The sequence below is a fragment of the Malassezia restricta genome, chromosome I (genome assembly GCF_003290485.1).
Source record: "Malassezia restricta chromosome I, complete sequence".
In the NCBI taxonomy this organism is placed as follows: domain Eukaryota; kingdom Fungi; phylum Basidiomycota; class Malasseziomycetes; order Malasseziales; family Malasseziaceae; genus Malassezia; species Malassezia restricta.
The window spans coordinates 881,662-901,565 of NC_040193.1; the positions used below are offsets into that span (position 1 = coordinate 881,662).

The 19,904-nt window shown below is 55.3% G+C and overlaps 15 protein-coding genes across 15 annotated transcripts; 6 read left to right on the forward strand and 9 right to left on the reverse strand.

Annotated features, from left to right (window-relative positions):
* Positions 1-169: 169 nt before the first annotated feature.
* On the forward strand, positions 170-472 carry MRET_0518 (uncharacterized protein; the record flags this gene model as incomplete). The annotated part of the gene is made up of 1 exon (XM_027627145.1): positions 170-472. The coding sequence occupies one exon, from the start codon at positions 170-172 to the stop codon at positions 470-472; it is 303 nt and encodes a 100-aa protein (XP_027483120.1).
* A 55-nt stretch (positions 473-527) lies between these two features.
* MRET_0519 (DUF803 domain protein) lies at positions 528-2,006 on the reverse strand (the record flags this gene model as incomplete). Its single annotated transcript, XM_027627146.1, has 1 exon — positions 528-2,006. One exon carries the CDS (start codon positions 2,004-2,006, stop codon positions 528-530), a length of 1,479 nt encoding a protein of 492 aa, XP_027483119.1.
* A 190-nt stretch (positions 2,007-2,196) lies between these two features.
* Positions 2,197-4,794, forward strand: MRET_0520 (phosphatidylinositol phospholipase C, delta; the record flags this gene model as incomplete). Its single annotated transcript, XM_027627147.1, has 1 exon — positions 2,197-4,794. One exon carries the CDS (start codon positions 2,197-2,199, stop codon positions 4,792-4,794), a length of 2,598 nt encoding a protein of 865 aa, XP_027483027.1.
* A 67-nt stretch (positions 4,795-4,861) lies between these two features.
* Positions 4,862-5,758, reverse strand: MRET_0521 (plasminogen activator inhibitor 1 RNA-binding protein; the record flags this gene model as incomplete). The annotated part of the gene is made up of 1 exon (XM_027627148.1): positions 4,862-5,758. One exon carries the CDS (start codon positions 5,756-5,758, stop codon positions 4,862-4,864), a length of 897 nt encoding a protein of 298 aa, XP_027482754.1.
* A 475-nt stretch (positions 5,759-6,233) lies between these two features.
* Positions 6,234-7,019, reverse strand: MRET_0522 (small subunit ribosomal protein S3e; the record flags this gene model as incomplete). Its single annotated transcript, XM_027627149.1, has 1 exon — positions 6,234-7,019. The coding sequence occupies one exon, from the start codon at positions 7,017-7,019 to the stop codon at positions 6,234-6,236; it is 786 nt and encodes a 261-aa protein (XP_027483025.1).
* Positions 7,020-7,714: 695 nt separating this feature from the next.
* On the reverse strand, positions 7,715-10,462 carry MRET_0523 (dynamin-like GTPase MGM1, mitochondrial; the record flags this gene model as incomplete). Its single annotated transcript, XM_027627150.1, has 1 exon — positions 7,715-10,462. One exon carries the CDS (start codon positions 10,460-10,462, stop codon positions 7,715-7,717), a length of 2,748 nt encoding a protein of 915 aa, XP_027483026.1.
* A 145-nt stretch (positions 10,463-10,607) lies between these two features.
* On the reverse strand, positions 10,608-11,933 carry MRET_0524 (3-keto steroid reductase; the record flags this gene model as incomplete). The annotated part of the gene is made up of 1 exon (XM_027627151.1): positions 10,608-11,933. One exon carries the CDS (start codon positions 11,931-11,933, stop codon positions 10,608-10,610), a length of 1,326 nt encoding a protein of 441 aa, XP_027483023.1.
* A 31-nt stretch (positions 11,934-11,964) lies between these two features.
* Positions 11,965-13,515, forward strand: MRET_0525 (RNA exonuclease 1; the record flags this gene model as incomplete). Its single annotated transcript, XM_027627152.1, has 1 exon — positions 11,965-13,515. The coding sequence occupies one exon, from the start codon at positions 11,965-11,967 to the stop codon at positions 13,513-13,515; it is 1,551 nt and encodes a 516-aa protein (XP_027483024.1).
* On the reverse strand, positions 13,512-14,087 carry MRET_0526 (uncharacterized protein; the record flags this gene model as incomplete). The annotated part of the gene is made up of 1 exon (XM_027627153.1): positions 13,512-14,087. The coding sequence occupies one exon, from the start codon at positions 14,085-14,087 to the stop codon at positions 13,512-13,514; it is 576 nt and encodes a 191-aa protein (XP_027483021.1).
* An 80-nt stretch (positions 14,088-14,167) lies between these two features.
* On the forward strand, positions 14,168-15,103 carry MRET_0527 (MAGE family protein; the record flags this gene model as incomplete). Its single annotated transcript, XM_027627154.1, has 1 exon — positions 14,168-15,103. The coding sequence occupies one exon, from the start codon at positions 14,168-14,170 to the stop codon at positions 15,101-15,103; it is 936 nt and encodes a 311-aa protein (XP_027483022.1).
* Positions 15,104-15,106: 3 nt separating this feature from the next.
* MRET_0528 (phospholipase carboxylesterase) lies at positions 15,107-15,871 on the reverse strand (the record flags this gene model as incomplete). The annotated part of the gene is made up of 1 exon (XM_027627155.1): positions 15,107-15,871. The coding sequence occupies one exon, from the start codon at positions 15,869-15,871 to the stop codon at positions 15,107-15,109; it is 765 nt and encodes a 254-aa protein (XP_027482776.1).
* Positions 15,872-16,117: 246 nt separating this feature from the next.
* MRET_0529 (HMG (high mobility group) box protein) lies at positions 16,118-17,507 on the forward strand (the record flags this gene model as incomplete). The annotated part of the gene is made up of 2 exons (XM_027627156.1): positions 16,118-16,153; positions 16,275-17,507. 2 exons carry the CDS (start codon positions 16,118-16,120, stop codon positions 17,505-17,507), a joined length of 1,269 nt encoding a protein of 422 aa, XP_027482777.1.
* A 27-nt stretch (positions 17,508-17,534) lies between these two features.
* Positions 17,535-18,371, reverse strand: MRET_0530 (26S proteasome regulatory subunit N12; the record flags this gene model as incomplete). The annotated part of the gene is made up of 1 exon (XM_027627157.1): positions 17,535-18,371. One exon carries the CDS (start codon positions 18,369-18,371, stop codon positions 17,535-17,537), a length of 837 nt encoding a protein of 278 aa, XP_027482979.1.
* Positions 18,372-18,482: 111 nt separating this feature from the next.
* MRET_0531 (uncharacterized protein) lies at positions 18,483-19,361 on the forward strand (the record flags this gene model as incomplete). Its single annotated transcript, XM_027627158.1, has 4 exons — positions 18,483-18,606; positions 18,632-18,691; positions 18,717-18,887; positions 18,916-19,361. The coding sequence occupies 4 exons, from the start codon at positions 18,483-18,485 to the stop codon at positions 19,359-19,361; spliced, it is 801 nt and encodes a 266-aa protein (XP_027482978.1).
* Positions 19,362-19,405: 44 nt separating this feature from the next.
* Positions 19,406-19,847, reverse strand: MRET_0532 (cytochrome b5; the record flags this gene model as incomplete). The annotated part of the gene is made up of 3 exons (XM_027627159.1): positions 19,406-19,669; positions 19,707-19,735; positions 19,769-19,847. The coding sequence occupies 3 exons, from the start codon at positions 19,845-19,847 to the stop codon at positions 19,406-19,408; spliced, it is 372 nt and encodes a 123-aa protein (XP_027482981.1).
* Positions 19,848-19,904: the final 57 nt, after the last annotated feature.

A 19,904-nucleotide genomic window follows, 5' to 3' on the forward strand; every position in this document is an offset into this window, starting at 1 on the left:
GATCTTTAGCGAGGACCTCTGGCGAAACGCAGACTGTCTGATTTGCTAAGCGGGCGTGCGTGGTCCCAGAACCGTTATTGGACGTGTTTACCGGCGGTCTGGCTCCTCCACCTGACAGCGCCGTGCGTGGTTGCCTCTTATCACCGCTGTGGATAGCGGGACGCTTGCCATGCATTTCTGGAGTCTTGCCCAGCAACTTGCCTCCTTGTTGCTCACGCTATTTATTCTACTAATGCGGGCGATTGCGCTCTTCTTTGGTCTTACACCCGTCCTGGTCATAAGCATTTCCGAGCTGCGTGGCGCCTACCTGACCTACGTGCGGGCCAGTCAAGGCGAGTCGCCCAAGCAAGCTGCATCACATGCTCGCCCCCTGCGACCAACTGGACAGGAGTCGCACGCCACAGTCGCCTCATCTGTGTACACGAACGATGCGTCGCAGCTACAGCAGCGCGTTACGACCAACGCGCCATAGGTATTCACGCTGTCAATGTATAGGGTATCTACACAGGAGAGGTTTTCGTGCTTTGTTACATCGAGTGGCGCTGGTGTTGTGACTGCACGTGGAATCCCGGAGAGCTTGCGCTCAGACCCACGCTCAGGCCGCGTTCAGCCAGCATGGTGAGCCAGGATGTGCGGTGCTGCGTCGGCGCTGCATCTGTCTGCTCGATGCCTCTTTGGAGCGAATAGTCCAACGAAATCGAAGACGGCAGGCGATTCGCTTTGGGTCCAGATAGTGCGCTTGGCATTCTTGGAGATGAGAGTGCGTGTCCGGAGACGTGACTCGACGGCTCGTTTACCTCGATAGGGCCTGGCTGCAGAGACGTAAGCGTGTCGCTCTGTCGGTGCAGACTGAGGGTCCACACACCAGCCAGTAAAAGCACAGTGCCTACTACAATCATGGCCACACTGAGCCACGATAGGTATGCCGCATCGTTAAAGTACACCAGTCCGAGCGTGATCGACGAGACGTTGTAAAAGCAGAAAGCCAGTGGCGCAATGAGCATAGGATCTGCAAGTTGGAGACCCTTGTGCAGGTACCACAGCTGGAGCATGGCTGCAGCGAACAGCACCAAGATCAGACACCAGCTGAACCCGCTGCTGAACTGGTTGCGGCCCTGTAACGACAGTATCAGCAGGTCAACGCCGCTCTTGGCCATGACCAAACATGCGCCACTAAGCAGGCCACTGGCTGCGCTGTAGGCAACGGCCAGCGCCAGTACCGTCGATCGTGCATTTGGCATATCAAAGAGGGACGACTGGGAAGGTACAGCGCCATAATCCGGTATATGGGGATTCTGCGGTAGAGTGCCATGCATCCGCTTAGCATGCTGGCTGTGGTCAGGGAGGAGGCGTTCCTCGGAGTCCAGGTGCTTGTGTGTGGGCGTGGCGACGCCTGAGCTGTTCTCGCTGACTTCTGCGACTGTGGCCAACGAAGGCACCGGCAAGTACCTGCGCCATCCAAAACGTGTGCGCCGTCGTCGGCGCAGTGTCAACAGAGGTTGCCACGTGAGTTGGTACTCGGTGAAATGTGCTATCGCCAGTATCGTTGCCAAGACCAGCGTGTACACAAGAGCGATCGCGACGAAGGGAGGTCGCTTGTACAATTCCATAAGCTCTGCGAGTGTGAGCGGAGCATGCGGTACGGCACCAAAGTACCCGACCATGATCGCGCCAAGAGCAATGAGACAAGTGCCTGTAAGCATGTGCCACGAGAAGATCACATCGAGCATGACGCGGGCAAGCAGTGCGTTATACAGTAGACTTACGGCCCCAAGCGGCGCAAGTATCACGACAGGCAATGTGCCGATCTGAAATAGGGTGCCGCTGATATTGGCGCTCAAGAACACGACAAAGCCTGCGATCCACATCGGCCGTCGCCATGCAGACTGACGCTCTGTCTCTGGCAAGCGCTGATTCTGTACATGCGAGCGTCGCTGCATAGTAAGACCCAGGCTCTGGATCAAACTAGCTACAAGACCGATTCCCACGGCTAGCGGTACATCCATCGCGCACGCTGCCCGGGCCGTCGGAAGGCTAGAAGAAAAAAACGTCGCCGCCGTGAAGAGCGGCGTGTGTGTGTGGAGTAGCGTCGTTCGGTCGCCCCGATGTGGGGCGGATGCATGCCCCGATTTTTACGTACCGCCGTGGGGGTCGACGGACGCGACGCGTACGACGACGAGACGTTGCCACCACCCCATGGGGCCATCGCCGCCACCTCCAACGGCGTCAGCATCTTCTGCAGAAGCGCGCCCTATACCTTTCAAGGCACCGCGGCGCAGCAGCAGCATGACGCAGAGCGATCCGGGCGTGCTGAGCGCATCACTTCCGTCCTCATCGCTGCGCTCCTTGCCCGCCCGATACGCCGCCTGGAAGCAATCTACCCGGGCATTCCGTGCGATGCGCCATGAGGGAAGTATGCAGGTGACGCCTCCCTCGTCTCCTATGTCGATGCAGCCTCAGCCTCAGCCTGCGTTTGAGCCACTGGATGCCATGATACCCGCTGCTCTGCAGCATGGCGAGCCTTTGCTAAAAGTGACGCAGAACAAAGTAGCGCAGCGAATGTTTCGCGTCAGCCCCGAATCAGCATCGATCCTATGGGCCAGCAAGCGCGGAAACTCGGTGCATCTGTATGCTATTCGGGACGTTCGCGTGGGCGCATCGGCCCGGTCGTATCGCCAGTCACTGCAAATTTCCGATGAGCATGAAGCACGTTGGATCTCTATTATCTACCAAAATGATCGTGCATACAAGGCTGTACATATGATTGCACTATCAGACGAATCTCTTGCGCGGTGGCGCGACACACTGCTCCGCGTCTTGGCCCAGTGGCAGGCCCTGGTCTCTGGCCGCGTGACCGCATCGCGTGCCCAGTGCGAGTGGCTGCATGCCTCGTGGGATTTGGATCGAGCGCTGGATGAGCGATCACTCATGCAGCTGTGTGAGCGCATGGGCCTGCAAATTAGCCGGCCTGAGCTGCGCGCCTTATTTGTGGAAGCGGACAAGGAGCGGCGTGGTACGCTGCACTTTGAGGCATTTCAGCAGTTTGTGGCCGCACTCAAGCGACGACCTGACCTAGAGGAGGTGTACCATCGACTCCAGTCACACGGTCAACTCACACTCGCCACCTTTATGGCGTTTGTGCGCTTGGAACAGGGCGAGTGGGCATCCACCGACGAGCATATCGCACACATATTCCAGCGCTTTCACGTGGACACACCCGATGGGTTTTGTGCGTACATGACGTCTCGGCAACATGGTGCGTACCACGCAGCGTATTCTGAGCCGACACTCGATGCGCCTTTGAGCAGCTACTTTATTTCGTCGAGTCATAATACCTATCTGGAGGGTGGTCAGTGGAAGGGAGACAGCACAGTCGAGGGCTACGTTCGCGCCTTGCTCCGCGGTGCACGATGCGTGGAACTGGACTGCTGGGACGGGCCAAGTGGCCAGCCCCAAGTCACGCATGGACATACGCTCACCAGCCGCGTGCCACTTGACGATGTCGTTGCGGCCATTGCGCAGTATGCCTTTGTATCCTCGCCCTATCCTCTTATTCTGTCGCTCGAAGTACACAATGACCTTGCTCAGCAGGAGGTGCTTGCCTCCATTTTACGCACGCAGCTAGGCGATATGCTTGTGACGGCGCCGCTCGAGGACGACGTGCCGGGCGTGTTGCCCAGCCCCGAGCAGCTACGGTACCGCATCCTTGTCAAGTGCAAGGACTATGAATGGATTCACTCACAGACGCCGAACGAAGAGGATGAGTCGATGGGCTCGTCTGAAAACGCTGATTGGGACAGCGACTCGCTCCTAGAGCAGGCGCGGCACTTGGTACGGCTTGCCAGACCGAAACGCACTGGCAAAGTGGCGCGGCCTCTGAGTGGTGAGCTTGTGCGTTTGCTCGTGTACACCATCGGCGTGCCATGCCGTGGTCTGAACAAGAAAGAGCATTACGCGGTCGAGCACATGTTTTCCCTGTCAGAGCGATCGGCCGCGCGACTCATGCGCCAGAGCTACATGGATTTGGTCAAACACAATCTCACGCACCTTACGCGTGTGTACCCGTCCATGACCAAACTGAGCCGTCTGACCTCCAGCGCCAACTTCCGCCCCGTGGACATGTGGGCGTCTGGGTGCCAACTGGTGGCCCTGAATTGGCAAACGCACGACCAAGGCATGGCCCAGAACCTAGCGATGTTCGCCAACAGTGTAGGCTACGTGCGCAAACCCGACGCACTGCGTCTGCGCTCGCACGTCAAGAACGACGGGACCCTTTGCGTATCGTGCGTCCTAACCATCGTCTCAGCTCAGCAGCTTCCGAATGTGCGTGCCACGGACGAGGCTCTCTGTCCCTTTGCCACCGTCGCTCTGGACGTGCCACACGAATGGGGCCGTGATGCTGTGCGCCTATCCGTGCCTCTTGATGCATCTCCCGTGCGCCAGGTCCGCACACCAACTGTACGCTCAAACGGACTGATTCCCCTCTTCCAAACGCCAGTGGGTGTCGAGATACGTATGCCTGCCGGTGTCGATACCGCTGCCGTCCTGGCTCAGCGAACACGAAAGGAGCACATTCTACGCCAGGCAACTCGCGGCCTACTGGACTTGTGTTTCGTGCATGTACAATTGTGGGATGAGCAGGTGAATGGCGCTGTGCCCCTGGCTACAAATACGTTCAGTCTTGGCCGCGTAGGGCACGGCTACCGACATTTGCCCCTGTACGACATGCAGCTCTCGCCGCTGGTGTACTCGACCTTGTTCATTCACACGGCCTATACCCATATTACCATATAGAAGCCAAGGTGTGACTCGTCCAGCTAAACTCACTACGGACGGCGGCTATCATTCTTTAGCCAACATTTTAGCTCAGGCTCGGGAAGGCCTGCTCGTCAGCGAGGTTCACAACGGGGCCCTGTCGACCACCGCGGCTGCGGTTGCTGCGCTCACCACGGTTACCGCCGCGACCAGCGCCACGACCGCCGCGACCGCCGCGAGCACCGCCGCGACCACCACGTCCACTGCCGCGCGTCGACGGCGTGGACTCCGAGGCGTACGAAGGCAGGTCGATCTCGACGAGCTGCTTCTCCTTGCGGGGACGAGGAGCTTGCGACTTCTTCTCCTGGCCAGCAAAGTACGACTCGCCCTCACCACGCTCAAGACGCTGGCCGTACGACTCATCTTCCTGCACGGTGCGAGGCGCACTGGCGGCAAGCTGCGGGCGCTTCTCAGCCTGCGACTTGAGGTACTCATCAAGCGTGAGTGTGTTGTCTTGCACGGGCTGCTGAGCCTCCTTTTCGGCCTTCACATCAGCAGCGTCTTCCTTCGCGAATTCCTCCGCGTCCTCCTTGGCGTCCTCCTTGGAGTCCTTCTCGAGCTTCACGGCGCTAGCACCGTCCGTGCCACCCCAGCCCTGGCGTTGCGACTTGGCCGTCTCTTCACGGCCCGTACCAGAGTGGCGGTCAAACTGACGGCCACGGCCGCGCTGAGAGCCACGGCCACCACGGCCGCCACGTCCGCGGTCGCCACGGCTGCGACGCTCAGCACGCGAGTCGCGCTGCTCCGAAAGAGGAGGCTCTTCGTCCATGGGCGCAGGTGCCGACTTGGGAGCCGATTGACGCGGCGCACCTGGCACGTACCGCTGCTGCTGAGGCTGCTGGGGCTTCTTGGCGGCGGCCTGGGACGAAGCCTGCTGCGAGGGAACGTCCTCAGCACCGTCAACGCCAAGCAGTTGGAATGGGTTGTTCGAAGCAACCGACATGATCAATATAATCAAACCGCTCGGTAGTGGGGGCAGAGACCTTTCGTGCGGTTACGCTGGTTGCACCAAGAAAAGCGCTTGGGTCGGCAGAAGAAACCTCGAATTCGCTCCAGGCTTCCCTGCTGACTTGCCTTTGCGTACAGCCAGCCACTTTCGAGCTGTACATAATTACGGAAATACCACATTCAGAAGCCGCAGTCGCAAGTCACATGCCGATTTTCGCTCTGACTATAAAGCACCAAGCTGCCCACACAATCGCCCACATGGCGTGCTCGCACATACATAGAATGATAGTAAAAAGGCCCGTCTATACGCGCTGGTTGATTTTGCGATAGCGCTGGCGAGAGCACCATCTACATGGGACATAACTAAGGACACAGATCGCGTATCGCGCCATGCTACGCGTGCACGAATGCTGAACGCGTCTGGGGGAATACATACGCCGATATGCACACTCGCATCACCGCACACTTATTTAAAAGGCAGCTGCGTGAGGAGCCTGAGTGTATGCGGTAGTCTCTTGCGGCTGAACCGGCGCAGCGGGCTCGGCAGCAGGAGCGGCAGCCACAGGCTGGTTGCGCGACTCGGACATGGGGGCCGAGATAGGCTCGTCGTCCTTCGGCTCAAGGATGGTGACCGCGTCGGGCAGCGGGAATGGCCGACCAGAGCGACCCTCGGGATCCCAGCCGTGCATGATCTTCACACGAAGACCAAGCACACCCTGTTTCATAAGAACGTGACGGATGGCCTCGTCAACAAAGTCCTTGGCAGGCTGACCAGTGTGGATCATGAAGCCGTCCTTGAACTTCATGGCCTTGGCACGAGCACCGCGCACCTTACCCGAAATAACAACCTCACAGCCCTTGGCACCAGACTCCATCACGTAGCGGAGCACACCGTATGCGGCGCGGCGCACAGGCAGACCACCGAGCAGCTTGTTACGGAGCGACTCGCACTGAGCCACAGCGTGAAGACCACGGTTGGCCACCTTCTCGGCGTAAAGCTCGAGCGAGCCCTCGGGGAAGCGGAAGCGCTGGCGCACGAGCGACGTCAGTTCACGAAGGCGGCGACCCTTGTCACCAAGCACCTCCTGCGTGTGCGTAGCGCGGATGATAATTTCCGTGCGGACGTGGTTCACACGCACAAGGCAGCCCGAGTAACCCTCGGCAGCCAGCTCACGAGTGAAGAACTCGTTCAGCTCAGCCGAGAAGACACCGTCGGCAACAAACTTCCTCTTCTTCGAGATGATAGCGGACGCCATTGTACGAAATGGGTGGTCGGTGGTGTGGCAGGAAAGAACTGGTCGTGTCCGCTTGGTCCTTCGTGGCCTAGAACTGCAAAAATCACCAGATCACGTGCTTCACATGTGCGGCGCACACGAGAGGTATATTGCACACCTCCATTCCGCTTGCCTGGTCATCGCGCCTCGCGCCTAGGTCAACCTTCACACCCTCCACTCCGGTAGTTGGTACGTATATTCCCATGGCTTGAGGGGCCAGGCTAGGACGATGGAGTGCACGACTGCACGTAAAACTGGCATCTCTTGACCGATGTGGCATCACCCTATGTGTGCGTGCCACAGAGACGAGAATCGACGCTCGGAGCCTGGCCACGCCATCCAATGATGGACGAATGCTAACCTAAACAGACGATAGGCGCCAACACATCGCTCCAGAGCCTTTTGTAAGCCATGTCAGCATCACGACGGGACTTAAGAGCACCGAGCCGTAGTCCCTTTGGACTGCCGTGGCCGGCGTTTGAGTCATAGCCCGCCGACATCAAGGCACGTGCTTCGTCCGTGCCTGACTTTTGTCAAGAATGGCGAGAGAGGGCGCGGCGAGGCTCATGTGCTGGGCTGCCATGCATCTGGGTGGTTGTGTCCCACACACCCCTAGTGCTATCTTTCGATCGTGTTTATGCGAATGGAAAGCTCGTGGCAGTCTACATAGTTGAGGCTTAGAAAAAGAACCATTTAGACGATGCGGGCCTGTGTGGGAGTTGCTTTTCGCTGTAGAGCCGCGTCAGCTCCTCGAGCTTAATCATAACCTCCTCAAGCTTAAATTTGCGTTCCTGCAGGTCAATGTGCTTACGAATAGCTGGATTTTCGCGCGCAAAGTTCACCATGTCCTCGTGCGACATATCAAATCCAAGGCGCGCGTCAATTTCGCGTGGAAATTGGTAGAAAAATTCGGCCAGCAGCTCGATGTTGATGAACATGACCGACATATAAGTGAGTTTGTCAGCCACCACGTTCAAAAAGGTTTCAGGACAGAAAACTTGCGATTCAGGGCCTGCTTTGCATCGACGCGACTTGAGCGCTGCGATGCGCAAGCGCAAGATGTCTGAGCGCTCCTGTAAGAATCGAGCTTCGCGGGCTTTCATGAGCAAAGCGGCATTGAAACCAGGGCGTGTTGGGTCTGCTTGGTCATCCGCCTCCAGATCCAATTCGCCTGTCTCATTCGCATGCTCCATACGTTCAGCCACTCGCTTCCGCTCACGTTCTTCGAGTTGGTGGATATATTCCATGGCTCCACGCAAGCGTCGCGATCCAATGACTTTACGAAGTCGATCCTGTGCCTCGTTGCACATTTCAAGCTCATTCTGCATGAGGCGCACAGACTGTTCCCTTCCACGTTCCCATTCCCGTGGCTCCATTTCCACCTCGTACTTGAAGGGCTTAATACAGTTCTCCACCTGATCGGCAGTGACAGCAAACCGATCGCGAAGCAGCGCACTGCCAAACGTAATAATACGCTCAGCAGTCTCGGAATGGTGGTTAAATGGCTCAGCCGTAGCTAGTTGCTCCAGCTGCGACCGAATAGTGTTGGCCACAAGCTGCGTGCTCATCCTGCCAATGCCACTTTTGGTCAGCGATGAAACACTAAGATCCAACTTATTAAGCCATGCGGGATCGACGTCTTGCTGCGTGATTTTGCGATGCGAGCCAAGCTCTGTGAGAGCAGGCAGCTCTGTGTCAGACCAATATACTTGCGCCAAAATGTCCATGACTCTGTCGTCCAAGGCGTTCTTTAGCAAAAGACGCACTTCTGGCTTGCCAAAGCTATTAGCAAAAAGCTTAAAGCGCTGTTTCATTATATCCATGACCTCGGCAACGTAAGTTTCGGGTGTGATACTGCGGTCATTGTATTGAACTTTGAATTGATACGCAGCATCATCGAGTTCTGAGCGCACGACATTTGATACACCCGAGAGTGACGAGCCCATATGCTCCTCGAGCACGACCATTAAGCGCCTGCGCAGTTGATCGGTACCGACAAGAGGTGCTATACCAGCGTTACGTCCACGCTTGGGCGCTTCAAACGCCTCGCGATGCTCGTCAAAGAAGCGACGCTCATATTCTTGCGTCAACTGAACCAGGGTGCGGCTGCGTGAGTAAGCAAACATGGACTGGCTCATTTGCTGTGGCGCCTTGCACACAACACCAATGTAACCGAGCGATAGAGGGTATTTGTTGTTGTTGAGGATGGCTGCGCCGACCGTGGGATCAATAAGATCCATTTTGGTAATCACGCCAATCGTGCGCATACCAAGGGGATCGACTTTGCGGCTGGCACGCAAAGCAGGCGAATTCGCAAGGTCAACGTTGGCGGCGCACACCGCGAGAATGACGTTGGGTTCTTTGATGTACTTGTTACACAAGTTCTGGATCTTTTCGCGTAGCTCTTCTGGCTGATCCATCGAGCTTAGCTGCACATAGCCGGGTAAGTCAATGAGGGAAAGATCCGGGACGTGAGGACTGTGAATGTGCAGCTCGATGGGCTTGTCTGACACACACTCTTCCTGTGGCACGGACATGTTCATGTCGTATAGTACTTTTTGGATACGGCTAAAGTCTGTGATCTTTCCACCACCAGAGCCAGGAAACTCGCCATACTCATAAATACCATCGGCTGGCGGATGATCTTTGGGGACATGAACAAGAGTGAGTTCAATGGGCCGACGAGTGACCATGTTGTTGCCCTTGGGCAGAAATTCGTGACCCACAATTGCCTCAAGCACGCTACTCTTTCCGCTGCTTTGTGAGCCAATGACTACGATGCTTGGCAGCACAAGTTCGTCGGAGTCGTGATCAATCGTTTTGAGAATATTGCGTACTTCAATGAGCTTGCGTGTGAGAACCATGAGGTCGTCAGTATTTTCTTGCTTTTCTTCTTGCTTCTCGCCTTCCTCTTCTTCTTCCGATGACCCAGAAAGGGAGGCTGCAAAGGCGGCGGCAGCAGCGGCTAGCCCGCCACCGCCATTCTCGTCGTTCTGTGGATCGGGCTCTTCCGGAGGCTCTTCATTCCCCCCGACGGGTTGCTGGTCCCAGAACTCGGCCTTCTTGATGTCTTCCAAGCGGCCCATAAACGAGCGCAGACCACCTCGAGCAGACTCAAACATGCTCGACGAGTACTCTGACATGGAGTCATACAGGTCCGTGGCCGTGTCGGAGGCCGACGAAATAAACCCATGAAAGGTATTCTTGAGCTCATCCATTTTACTGTGGGCGTAGGCGTAAGCACCGCCTGCAGTAGCCACACCCGCTAATGGCAACCTTAGAAGTTTGAGCATAGCTCGCGGCATGCCTGAGCGGGTACTGAGGGCCCGTGTTTGGATCTGGCGACGGGTAATGGTCGGCGTTACGGACGGCCGTATGGCCGTGCCACGCAGTGAACTACCTCCGCGTCCCGGCATTCTGTACATGAACGGACCCGCCGTTCTAGGCGGGTTCGCTGCAACGATACGCCGGAGCGGTAACATGCGGTGGCAAAATGCCAAAATTGAACGGTGGGGGGAAACCTGCCCAGTGGACTCGCATTATTTGTCTATATGTTGGTCCGCGCGCAATTTAGGCACAAGTTTGAAGCCAATGGTCAAAAGCATCGACCAAGTCACTGGCACGTTTCATAATGCGGCTGGCGTCGTGGTCCCAGCCGTCGACACGACCAGCATGCACGTATTCACGCCCAGTGATGGTAGACTGCGCACCGTATCGCACGGTCGAATCAAGGTACGATCCGGGCGCCACAGCCACGTACGATGCAGCCACGGCCCCCTTATAGACGTCGATGGGATGATGCGGTGAGAGTGTCCAGCGGGCCAAGTAAAAGACGAGCTTCATCATGATCAGCATAAATGCAGGAATCACGCCACTGAATATGCTCGTGGCAACGATACCTGGATGCGCTGTGTAGGCTCGAGGCATATGGGTCTGTTGGCTAGACGCATAGCGCTGGTCCATGCCCAGTGCGAGGAGCTCACACTGATACTTCGTCGACTCGTACGGCCTTGGCGATGTGTGCGGGTCAATGCATTGGAGATCGTTGGCGTGAAAGTCGGCCTCATTCGCTTCAAGCGAGCCTGTCCAAATCACACGCGAGGGTTCCGTGTACGGAGACGCGATCAGCAACGGCTCGAGCTGCTTCGTCAACACATAGTGACCACCTGCATTGATCTGCCAAACCCACCCGAAGCCGTCTTGGCTCTTGTCGCCGGATCGCTGCAGCTTATACGATGGGATCGTGACGGCCTTATGCAGGTTGGTGAGTATTTCCCATGTTGCACCGAGCCAGTCAATACCCAGCCATGCAGCACCACCGGCATTCAGGATGATATGTGTGAGGTATGGCACTTTGGCTTTCACAGCTTCCACACACGCTTTGGTGCTGGCAAGACTGGCGAGGTCAAGTGGCACTGCTTCGATATGGGTGCCCTTGCAGAACGACTGGCGATATAGAGTGCGCGCGTTTCTCGTGCGGTCATCTAGCGGCATGCTGCGTCGCTCGTCCGTCTTGTCACGACGTCGAAGCAGCGCCGAGGCATTCTCTACAGCGCTCGTCGTGGCGACTTCGGCTCCAGGACTCGTATCCAGCGCTGAGGCGGGCTTTGGCACGCCGTGCTTCTCTAAGTAAGCATCATCTGTATAGTACAAGCGCTGCAAGACCGCTTGGAGGTGCAGCACAGCATCGCGTGCCTTGGCCTGATTCCGACACGCAAGAAGCATAGTGCACCCTTCGCCGGCGTGAAATGGCGTGCTTGCCGCGGCATGCGCAGGCTTATCAAGCATGGCACTATCAGGCGGCACTGTGCTCGCCATCTGGATGAGAAGGCGCTCACATACGCCGAGACCCAGGCCGGCGTTGGCCCCTGTCACCAATAGAATCGGGCGAGGCATCCAGTAGAAAGTGGAGTAGCTGCTGCTTGCTATGCTTCCGGTTCGTGGCCTGCTCCATGACGTGGTGTGTCCGTCTTTTCGTGATGGCGAGTGTGAGAAGAAGCGTATAGGCTGCGTGTTCTCTCACGATACGTCATTACTGCCTGTGCGACCGCACCAGCCTGAGCCGGAAAAACGCCCGGTAAAAAAACCGCGCGTGGGGATGACGGAGCCGCCTCGTATCACGTCGGCGCATCACTCATCCACGTCCAAATTGACTCTCGCACAGCGTCAGGATGGCTTGAAAAAGATGTATACCAGCCTTCGTCGCTTCTACGCGCCATTATTCGACCATTCTGAGCCTGCTCTTCAACACCTCGGGGCTGACATGGCTACGAATGATGCTTTGCGCATGGAACAAGACGTATTTCAGCATGCGAATGAGTTTTCATACAAAAGCTCGAGTATCGTAGGTGCTGCGAGTGTAACGAAGCGCTCCTCCGAGGTCCTGGCGGCGTCCGTTGCCGAAGCTGCGCAGGCTCTTTCTATCAATAAAAATGCCACGGATGAGGCTGCAAGGATTCTCGAGGCATGCACCGAGACGGGCACGGAAACCGATGTTCGGCTCAAGCGCGAGTCGCAACAGCAACGTAAAAAGGGGCGCCTTACGCGCGAGCGGCTTGTCAAGGCAGGCTTTCTTTGTCCCAAGGGTGACCTGGAGCAGCTGGGCTATCTCATGGACGTGCCCAGTGAATGGGGCCCCGGAGGCGAGGCAGCGGATGCCAGTGGCGAGAAGCAGACCTGTGTACGGTGCGGTGTTGTGTTCAAGGTCGGGCCGCTTGGAGCTGTACAGAGTGCTGAGGCGTGTCATTTCCATCCTGGGCGTCCGCGTCGTGAACGGCTGGGTGAAACGACGCGCTCTCGAAAGGTATTTCGATGGACATGCTGCGGTCGCACAGCCGATTCTAATGCGCTAGGTGAAGATCGATGCGCAACTGGACCGCATGTATTCAAAGAGGAAACACCACAAGCGATGCATCGGCGGGCAGGCTACGTCCGATGGTCCGATATACCCAGCGCGGCTCAAGAGGCAAGCGAAGTACTCCCTGTAGCCGCTCTTGACTGCGAGATGAGCTATACAACGGCCGGCATGAGTGTCACACGCGTCACGCTAGTGGACGAGACGGGCGACGTTCTATTTGACGAAATGATCCGATGTCCAGAGGGGGTATCAATGATTGACCTAAATACACAGTTTTCCGGTATACAAGCTGAGGCGTACGAAGCAGAAGCTGTCTTTGACTTGGACAGTGCACGCAAGACCCTGGCACAATACATCGGTCCGCACACAATTCTCATCGGACATGGCCTCGAAAATGACTTGCATGCCCTACGGCTCTTGCACACAAATGTCGTTGATACGTGCCAACTCTTTCCCCATCCACGCGGCCTGCCCTTTCGTCTCGCACTCCGTGACTTGGTATCACAGCATCTCGGCAAGCTCATCCAGACGGGTGGCGCGAGTGTAGGCCACTCGTCCGCAGAGGATGCACAAATGACGCTTGAGCTGGTCCGCTGGAAGTGGATGAATCGGTACACTTAAGCTGATGTCTTGCGCTCTAATTCTCGTCTCTCGCGACGCACAGCACGTCTCATCTTGCGTCGCTCGACACGAGGTACATGCGACGTGTCGCGCTTGCGTTTGGTGGGCACCTCCTGTCTTGCCTGCTTTGCTTCCATAGCCCGCTGATCTTCGAGCAAATCAACGAGCGTACGTGGATCAATGCGCATGACGTGCGCTCCTTCACGCTCCATTTCCGTCTTGGCAAACGCCACAAAACGCGCGTGACGTCGCTTGTGATTCTTGCTCTCCAGGTGCACATCAATGCTCTTCTCACTTTTTAACAGAACAATCGGGCAAGCGACACAACGAAAACGGTACGGGGACTCTGGCTGCTCATCATCCATGTAGATGGGGCTCTCCATCGCGTGGGCCACCGTCAGGGCCGTCTCATCCTCTTCTTCCTCGTCGCTATCGTCCTCTTCTTCTTCGCTATCAGCTTGTTCCTCCTCACTTTGACTATCATCATCCAGTGCTGCATCTAGTGGTACATATTCTTCGTCATTGTCGACCTGCTCACGATGTGCACTGGCCTTGCTGAGTCGCTTGAACATGGTATCGAACCAAATGCAGGTTCGGGCGCGCTTTCTCGTGTGGCTCATTTAGTCAGCAGCATCCCTCGTACCATCTCCTCATGTCCCAACACGACGCGTGGATTGATGCGCTCACGCAAGGCACGCAAGAGTTTGGCGCATCGGCGAGGAAAGCAGCACAACATGTAGGAGAAACGAATATCACAAAAAAAGCACAGGACCTTGTCCGTCTCGCCCTGTTTCATGAATACGAACGTACCCCGATCAGGCGTGATCATATTATCAAACACATTATTGGGAAAGAGGCTAGTCGCGCATTCCCTATTATATTCTGTCAGGCACAAAATATACTTAGGACGACCTTCGCGTTTGAATTGGTCGAGGCGCGTGGTCGTGGTACAGAGAATCCATTGTTGACGCAGCAAGAGGCCGCTTTAGACGAACGCGTCGGATCCAAGCGTCGGCGCACGGATGAAACGGTACGAAAAGCATCTACCTCTACACACACATACATCCTCCGATCAACACTACCACCTGACATACTGAAGGTCATGGCAAGTGATGAGTCCGGTGATCCCGTGCTCGATTGGGACACCTCTGAGGGTGAGTTGGGGACTATGGGCCTGCTTTTCGTCGTTCTGGGTATCATATTGGTCTCAGGTAGGCAGGCACCTGACACTAGGATACGCGCGTGTCTAGCGCAGGTATCATTGTCCATTGACCGAGTCATGCCCATGTCACTTCAGCCCCTCGAGGCAGGCACGAGCGATCATGCCAGCCGTCATACACTGGACATGTTCTTTCAGCGTGCCATGCGACAGGGGTATCTAGAACGCGTTCGTGCAGCCGACACATCGCAACAAACATCAGCGCTTGAATGGCGTTGGGGCCCACGTTCAGAAGTGGAAATGGGTGAGCACGCTGTTGCGTCGTTCATGGCTGAATTGTACGGCCAAATCAAGTCCGAATCATCAGAGCCATCGGTCTCGATTTTAAAACGTATTGAGCGTGCAGCTGGCACGTCACTTGTAGGATAGACTTTATGATACCTCGTGTACCTCACCCTCCAACTCCCACATTGTTAGATTGCGCCATCGCGGACTCCAAAACCGCATAATATCCCCCCACTCTTTGCCTTGAATCATGCCCATGTTCGGCGCATTGTAATGTACGTGTGTCACATTCCGAAATCCTCGCTCGACTGCTCGGATATCTTCACGAGTTGCTGAAGACGCGCCCAAACTGCGCGTCACAAAACATACCGGAATAGGTAAGGGCGGAGTATATGTCGGAAGCGAGAGAAGGGGGCCACACACGCTCGTGGCACTACCCAACGTCTGCGCGCGCATAGCGGCAAGTGATTCCAGCAAAACAGTGCCGCCTTGAGCAAATCCAAAAGCGTGGATATGCTGCATAGACCATCCACACCCCCCCGTTGTGTCTGGTTCAGTTAGGTACGCAAACAAGTTTCGCATATCGCGAAGAGCGTGGCGAGGGTCGGGGCGCATATTGACTTCTCCGAGTGAGTCAAAACTATCCCACCACATCCACGCATCTTCATCCAATAAAGGTACGCGAATTGGAGCCTGCACACTAAGAATGGCTGTTTGAGGCAGTGTTCGCTGAAGTTGTTCGCCAAGCCGAAAGAAGGGCTTCGATGTGTCACCAAGCCCATGCAAGAGCACAAGTAAGTTGGCATCTACTCCACTAGGAGCACCAGCATACTGTATTTCTAGCTGCGTCCCCTTCGTGAATGCAGCAAGCGCCCTCGATGAGGCCACTGGGCGCTTGAATTTGGGCTCCATGTCACACTCAAACCTGTCTCGCACGGACGACAAATGTCTCCAGTCACGCATGCACAACGCACGAAGACAGCCTGCACGAAGAGTACGAGTCACGTGACCGCGATGCATGCGTCTTCGATGTGTTTGGGCCAAGGTGCATGATGCAAGCACGGGACGCTCGGCGACGCACGTCGGACAAGTGGCCAGCAAAAATTGGCTTGCCACGGATCTCCTACCAACGTATATCATTCGCCGGTGCCCGATTCGATGGAACACGCTGGCAACACCTTAATTTCTTGCATGGTACGTGAGACAAGCTCCATTGGCCAACCAACTACGGTCTGGTTGAGTGGAATGCGGGGTACGCTAAGGAACACATGCTTCCTCAGTGCTCCCAGCGTGAATGGATAGGTACTAACGGTAGCCTTCGCAGAAAGATTCTCTTGACACGCACCGATGGAAGGGGACATCCCCTAAGGCACCAATGTCCTTGTCTCCTATGACCCCCGGCCATACTGCCTCCTCTCTCCTTCGACAAGAGGATGTCAACATGAAGACCCAATTGGAGAACATGTCCATACAAGCAGCGTCGCATCCAATTTGTGCACCGGGAGACATATCATATATGGTAACGCCCTCACTGCCTGTTCCATGCCTGCTCCCCTCGTTCATGCCACGGGCGACCTGTACTAGCGTTCCTACTTTACCGCCCACAATCATGTCTTCCACCATAACTCCTACGTTTGGACCACTGCAGATGTCGAACGCGCAAGGGATGCCTGGTCCAATCCCTCTTGACACATCGCCTCTTTGTCCATCGATCACACCGGTGACACCTATGATGCAGCCTCCTTTCTCTGTGGGTCTCGTCTCGCCCTTTGACTTTGTGCACATGGGGCCTGAATCAACCTCTCTTAAACATAGCGGTGCACCACCGGCCTCTTCTTTTAAACGCCGGCGTGGAAGACCGCGTAAAGAATCTTTGCCTGATCATGAAGCCGCGATCAAACGTGCGATCAAAGCAGGAGAGCCATTGCAGGAGGCATTGCAAATGACGAAGGGACCACCACTCAAGTCGCGTCTACGGCCGCCCAAGCAGCCGTTGACGTCCTGGCAATTGTACTTTATGGACGAATTCGACAAGTTGAAAACTTGTTCCCATCGTGAATCTATTAATGTAGCGAAACTTTCATCCGAAGCTGGCCAACGCTATGCCAACTTGCCTGATGACGTGAAGCAGGTCTACGTGCAGCGCGGTCAAGAAGCACGCGAAAAGTACGAAAAGGATTTAGCAGCTTGGCACGCGCAATTGACTCCTGAGGATATTCGATTAGAAAACCAGTTTCGAGCCGCTCAGCGGCGCCTTGGCAAATCACGACGTGGAAATATGCGAGATCCTAACGCACCCAAGAGGCCGCCTCCTGCCTACTTTTTGTTTTTGCGTGCAGTTCGTACGAATCCTGACATGCGTAGCGATGTCTTTCATGATGAGCGCGATTCACTGAAGCAAAGTGCCTTGGCTTCTGCCAAATGGCGCAGTATGAGTCTCGAAGAGAAGCGACCTTTTTATGAGCAGGCTGAAAGAGAGAAGGCAGAGTATGTACGTCAGCGCCGAGAATATGAGGAATCACATAGCAAGTCTAAGGACGTCATATAGTCATATACCCTGATGTTGTATTACGCACTATACAATGCTTTCGAGCTCCCTGGCAAAGTGCAGGTTGGTCGTGATAGTCGACCGAGTGGGAATCCGCTCATTGTCAGACGTAGGCTCGACGGCTTTGTTGGCAAATTCAATCGTTTGGTTTGTCGGATTCACATGCCAACCTCGCTCCTTAGCGAATTCCAAAACTTCAGGCAGGCTGTCGAGGAACAAGAGTGTGGCCACATCATTGAGCGGTAGCGTATCGTAAGCTTTTTCTTCACATGACGCGATCTCATGCCGAATCGTCACCATGAGGATATTCACAAAAAAGCGGTACTCCTCGAGTGGTACATTCTCTCGCTCACGCCAAACGTTGGAATAGGAGCCTTCCATGAGCCATCGCTCGAGTAGAACAGGGTGTTGGATATAAGGTGAGTCACGAACAAGCTCCATGGGTAGAGACTCTAGTGCGATATGGAAAGATGCAATCGAGTTAGACGATAGGCTGCGCAAAAGCGAGAGGCCCACAATGGGCTCGTAGTTTTTCGAGAGGGGCAAGGCATGCACGAGGTCAAAGTAGAAAGGCTTGAGCTGGCTCCAGTAGCGATCAAAACTCGAGGTGTCTTGAACACGAATGCTCCAAAGTGCACCAATTTCTAGTACTTCGCGCGTCAACACAAGGGCGTCTTTGTGTTGTTGCACGTCCGACTGTTGTGGGTACAGAATATCGCGTTCAGTCAGCATGACTTTGAGCATAGCAAGTTGTGATCCAATCGATGCAAGCACATTATTATCATTCGATTGAGCACCATTCACGGCATCGAACTGTTGCACTAGGGCCGCATGTGCCGATTGGAGCTCTGGATCGATCGTCATGGCAACAAGGCAGACTGGAAGCGGTCAGCACGATGACGACGCCCATTGATCATCATCACGTGTCTTTTGTGGAGGAGTCGTTTTTCACCACGATCCTTGGCATCTTGATCCATGCGTGGGGTAAGCCGACATGGAGTAGATGCTTTGCCAATTATACGTCGTAGTAAAACGCATGGTGGAAGATCTAAGAAACTGATATGCGAACTAGAAGCATCCCTTCTTACCAATCCCTTTGGTAAGTTACACAGACTAATGGCCAGTACACATGTTGGCGACTCCACTTCGGCGATGCTTCGTAACGACAGCCACGCTGCCGAACGGTACGTCGTACCGCTCTAACCTCAGCACTATTGATTAAGCTAAAACCAGTTTTCATGCCAAGTGCGGATGGTACATCTCTCGAAGAGACAATTGTACCTGAGGGCCTATTGCATCCTCGTTTTGAAAGCCAACGTACGAGTCCAGGGATGTACATTACCGCTGATCGATTCGTATTTCAGCATCTTGTAAAAAAACGTACGTATGAACCATGACTAATAAACAGGCTTATATCGTGCGATGGCGCCAAATGCCACTATCTCACCTCACCTGGAATCACTCATTACACACCAATTGATGCAACGCGTCAACCAAGAAGCCGAGTTGTTGTGCAAACGAGCACAGACAGGTGCTTTGGTGCGCACGGTAGATGCACAGCCTGTCGCACTACTGCAGGAAACCGAAGGCACCCTATGCCGCCAATGGACCCCTGGCCTCCGACACGTGCCGACATACGCCTTGCCTCGTTTGATGCAAGACGCTCGGCTACGAGATACCCTACTGGACCACCTGACACGCGCATCGAGAACAAATCGAGGTTGGGTGCTCACGAGCACGGACGGTATTCGAACTTGGCACTTACAACGACATCAGCATACAACAAGTATGGCTGTCGCATTATGGCGACTGGCTGCATGGAATGATTCTGGTGCAAAATTGTCGCCTGTGTGAAAACAGTAGTCGTTGAATAGTATGACGCTGTAAAGGGCTGCCATTTACTTGGACTTGTTAAGCAGGAAGTAGCCAGCCACGGCGACCAGGCCGGCAATCAAGGCAATGTAAAGCGCAGAGCTGGAGCCCTCCGAGGCCATATCCGAGGCCTTACCAGCACGCTTAGGGAGGTTTTCGGGGTCAGCTAGCGTCCCGATGAAAAGCTTGTCAAGCTGGGAGCGAGCGTCTTCGGAATGACCGACATCCTCAAAAGGCTCTGTCGCATCGTTGCCAGCCTCAGTGAGAAGGACTTCGTCACCACCGGGGTGCTGTTGGGTTAGTCAGTGTGATTGTAGTGATACCTACTTCCGACAGAAACTTCGTCACATCGTACACTGTATATGTAAGATTTCGTACTCAATACACACCTTTTCCGTTGATGGCAAGCCAGAGATCTTCCTCCGACTTGTGTTGGCAGAGCTCGGCGTACGTGATTTGACGGGTCATGAGCTGTCTTGTGGACGAAAGCAAGGAAACAAGATCCTGCTGGGCTTGCATCCCAAG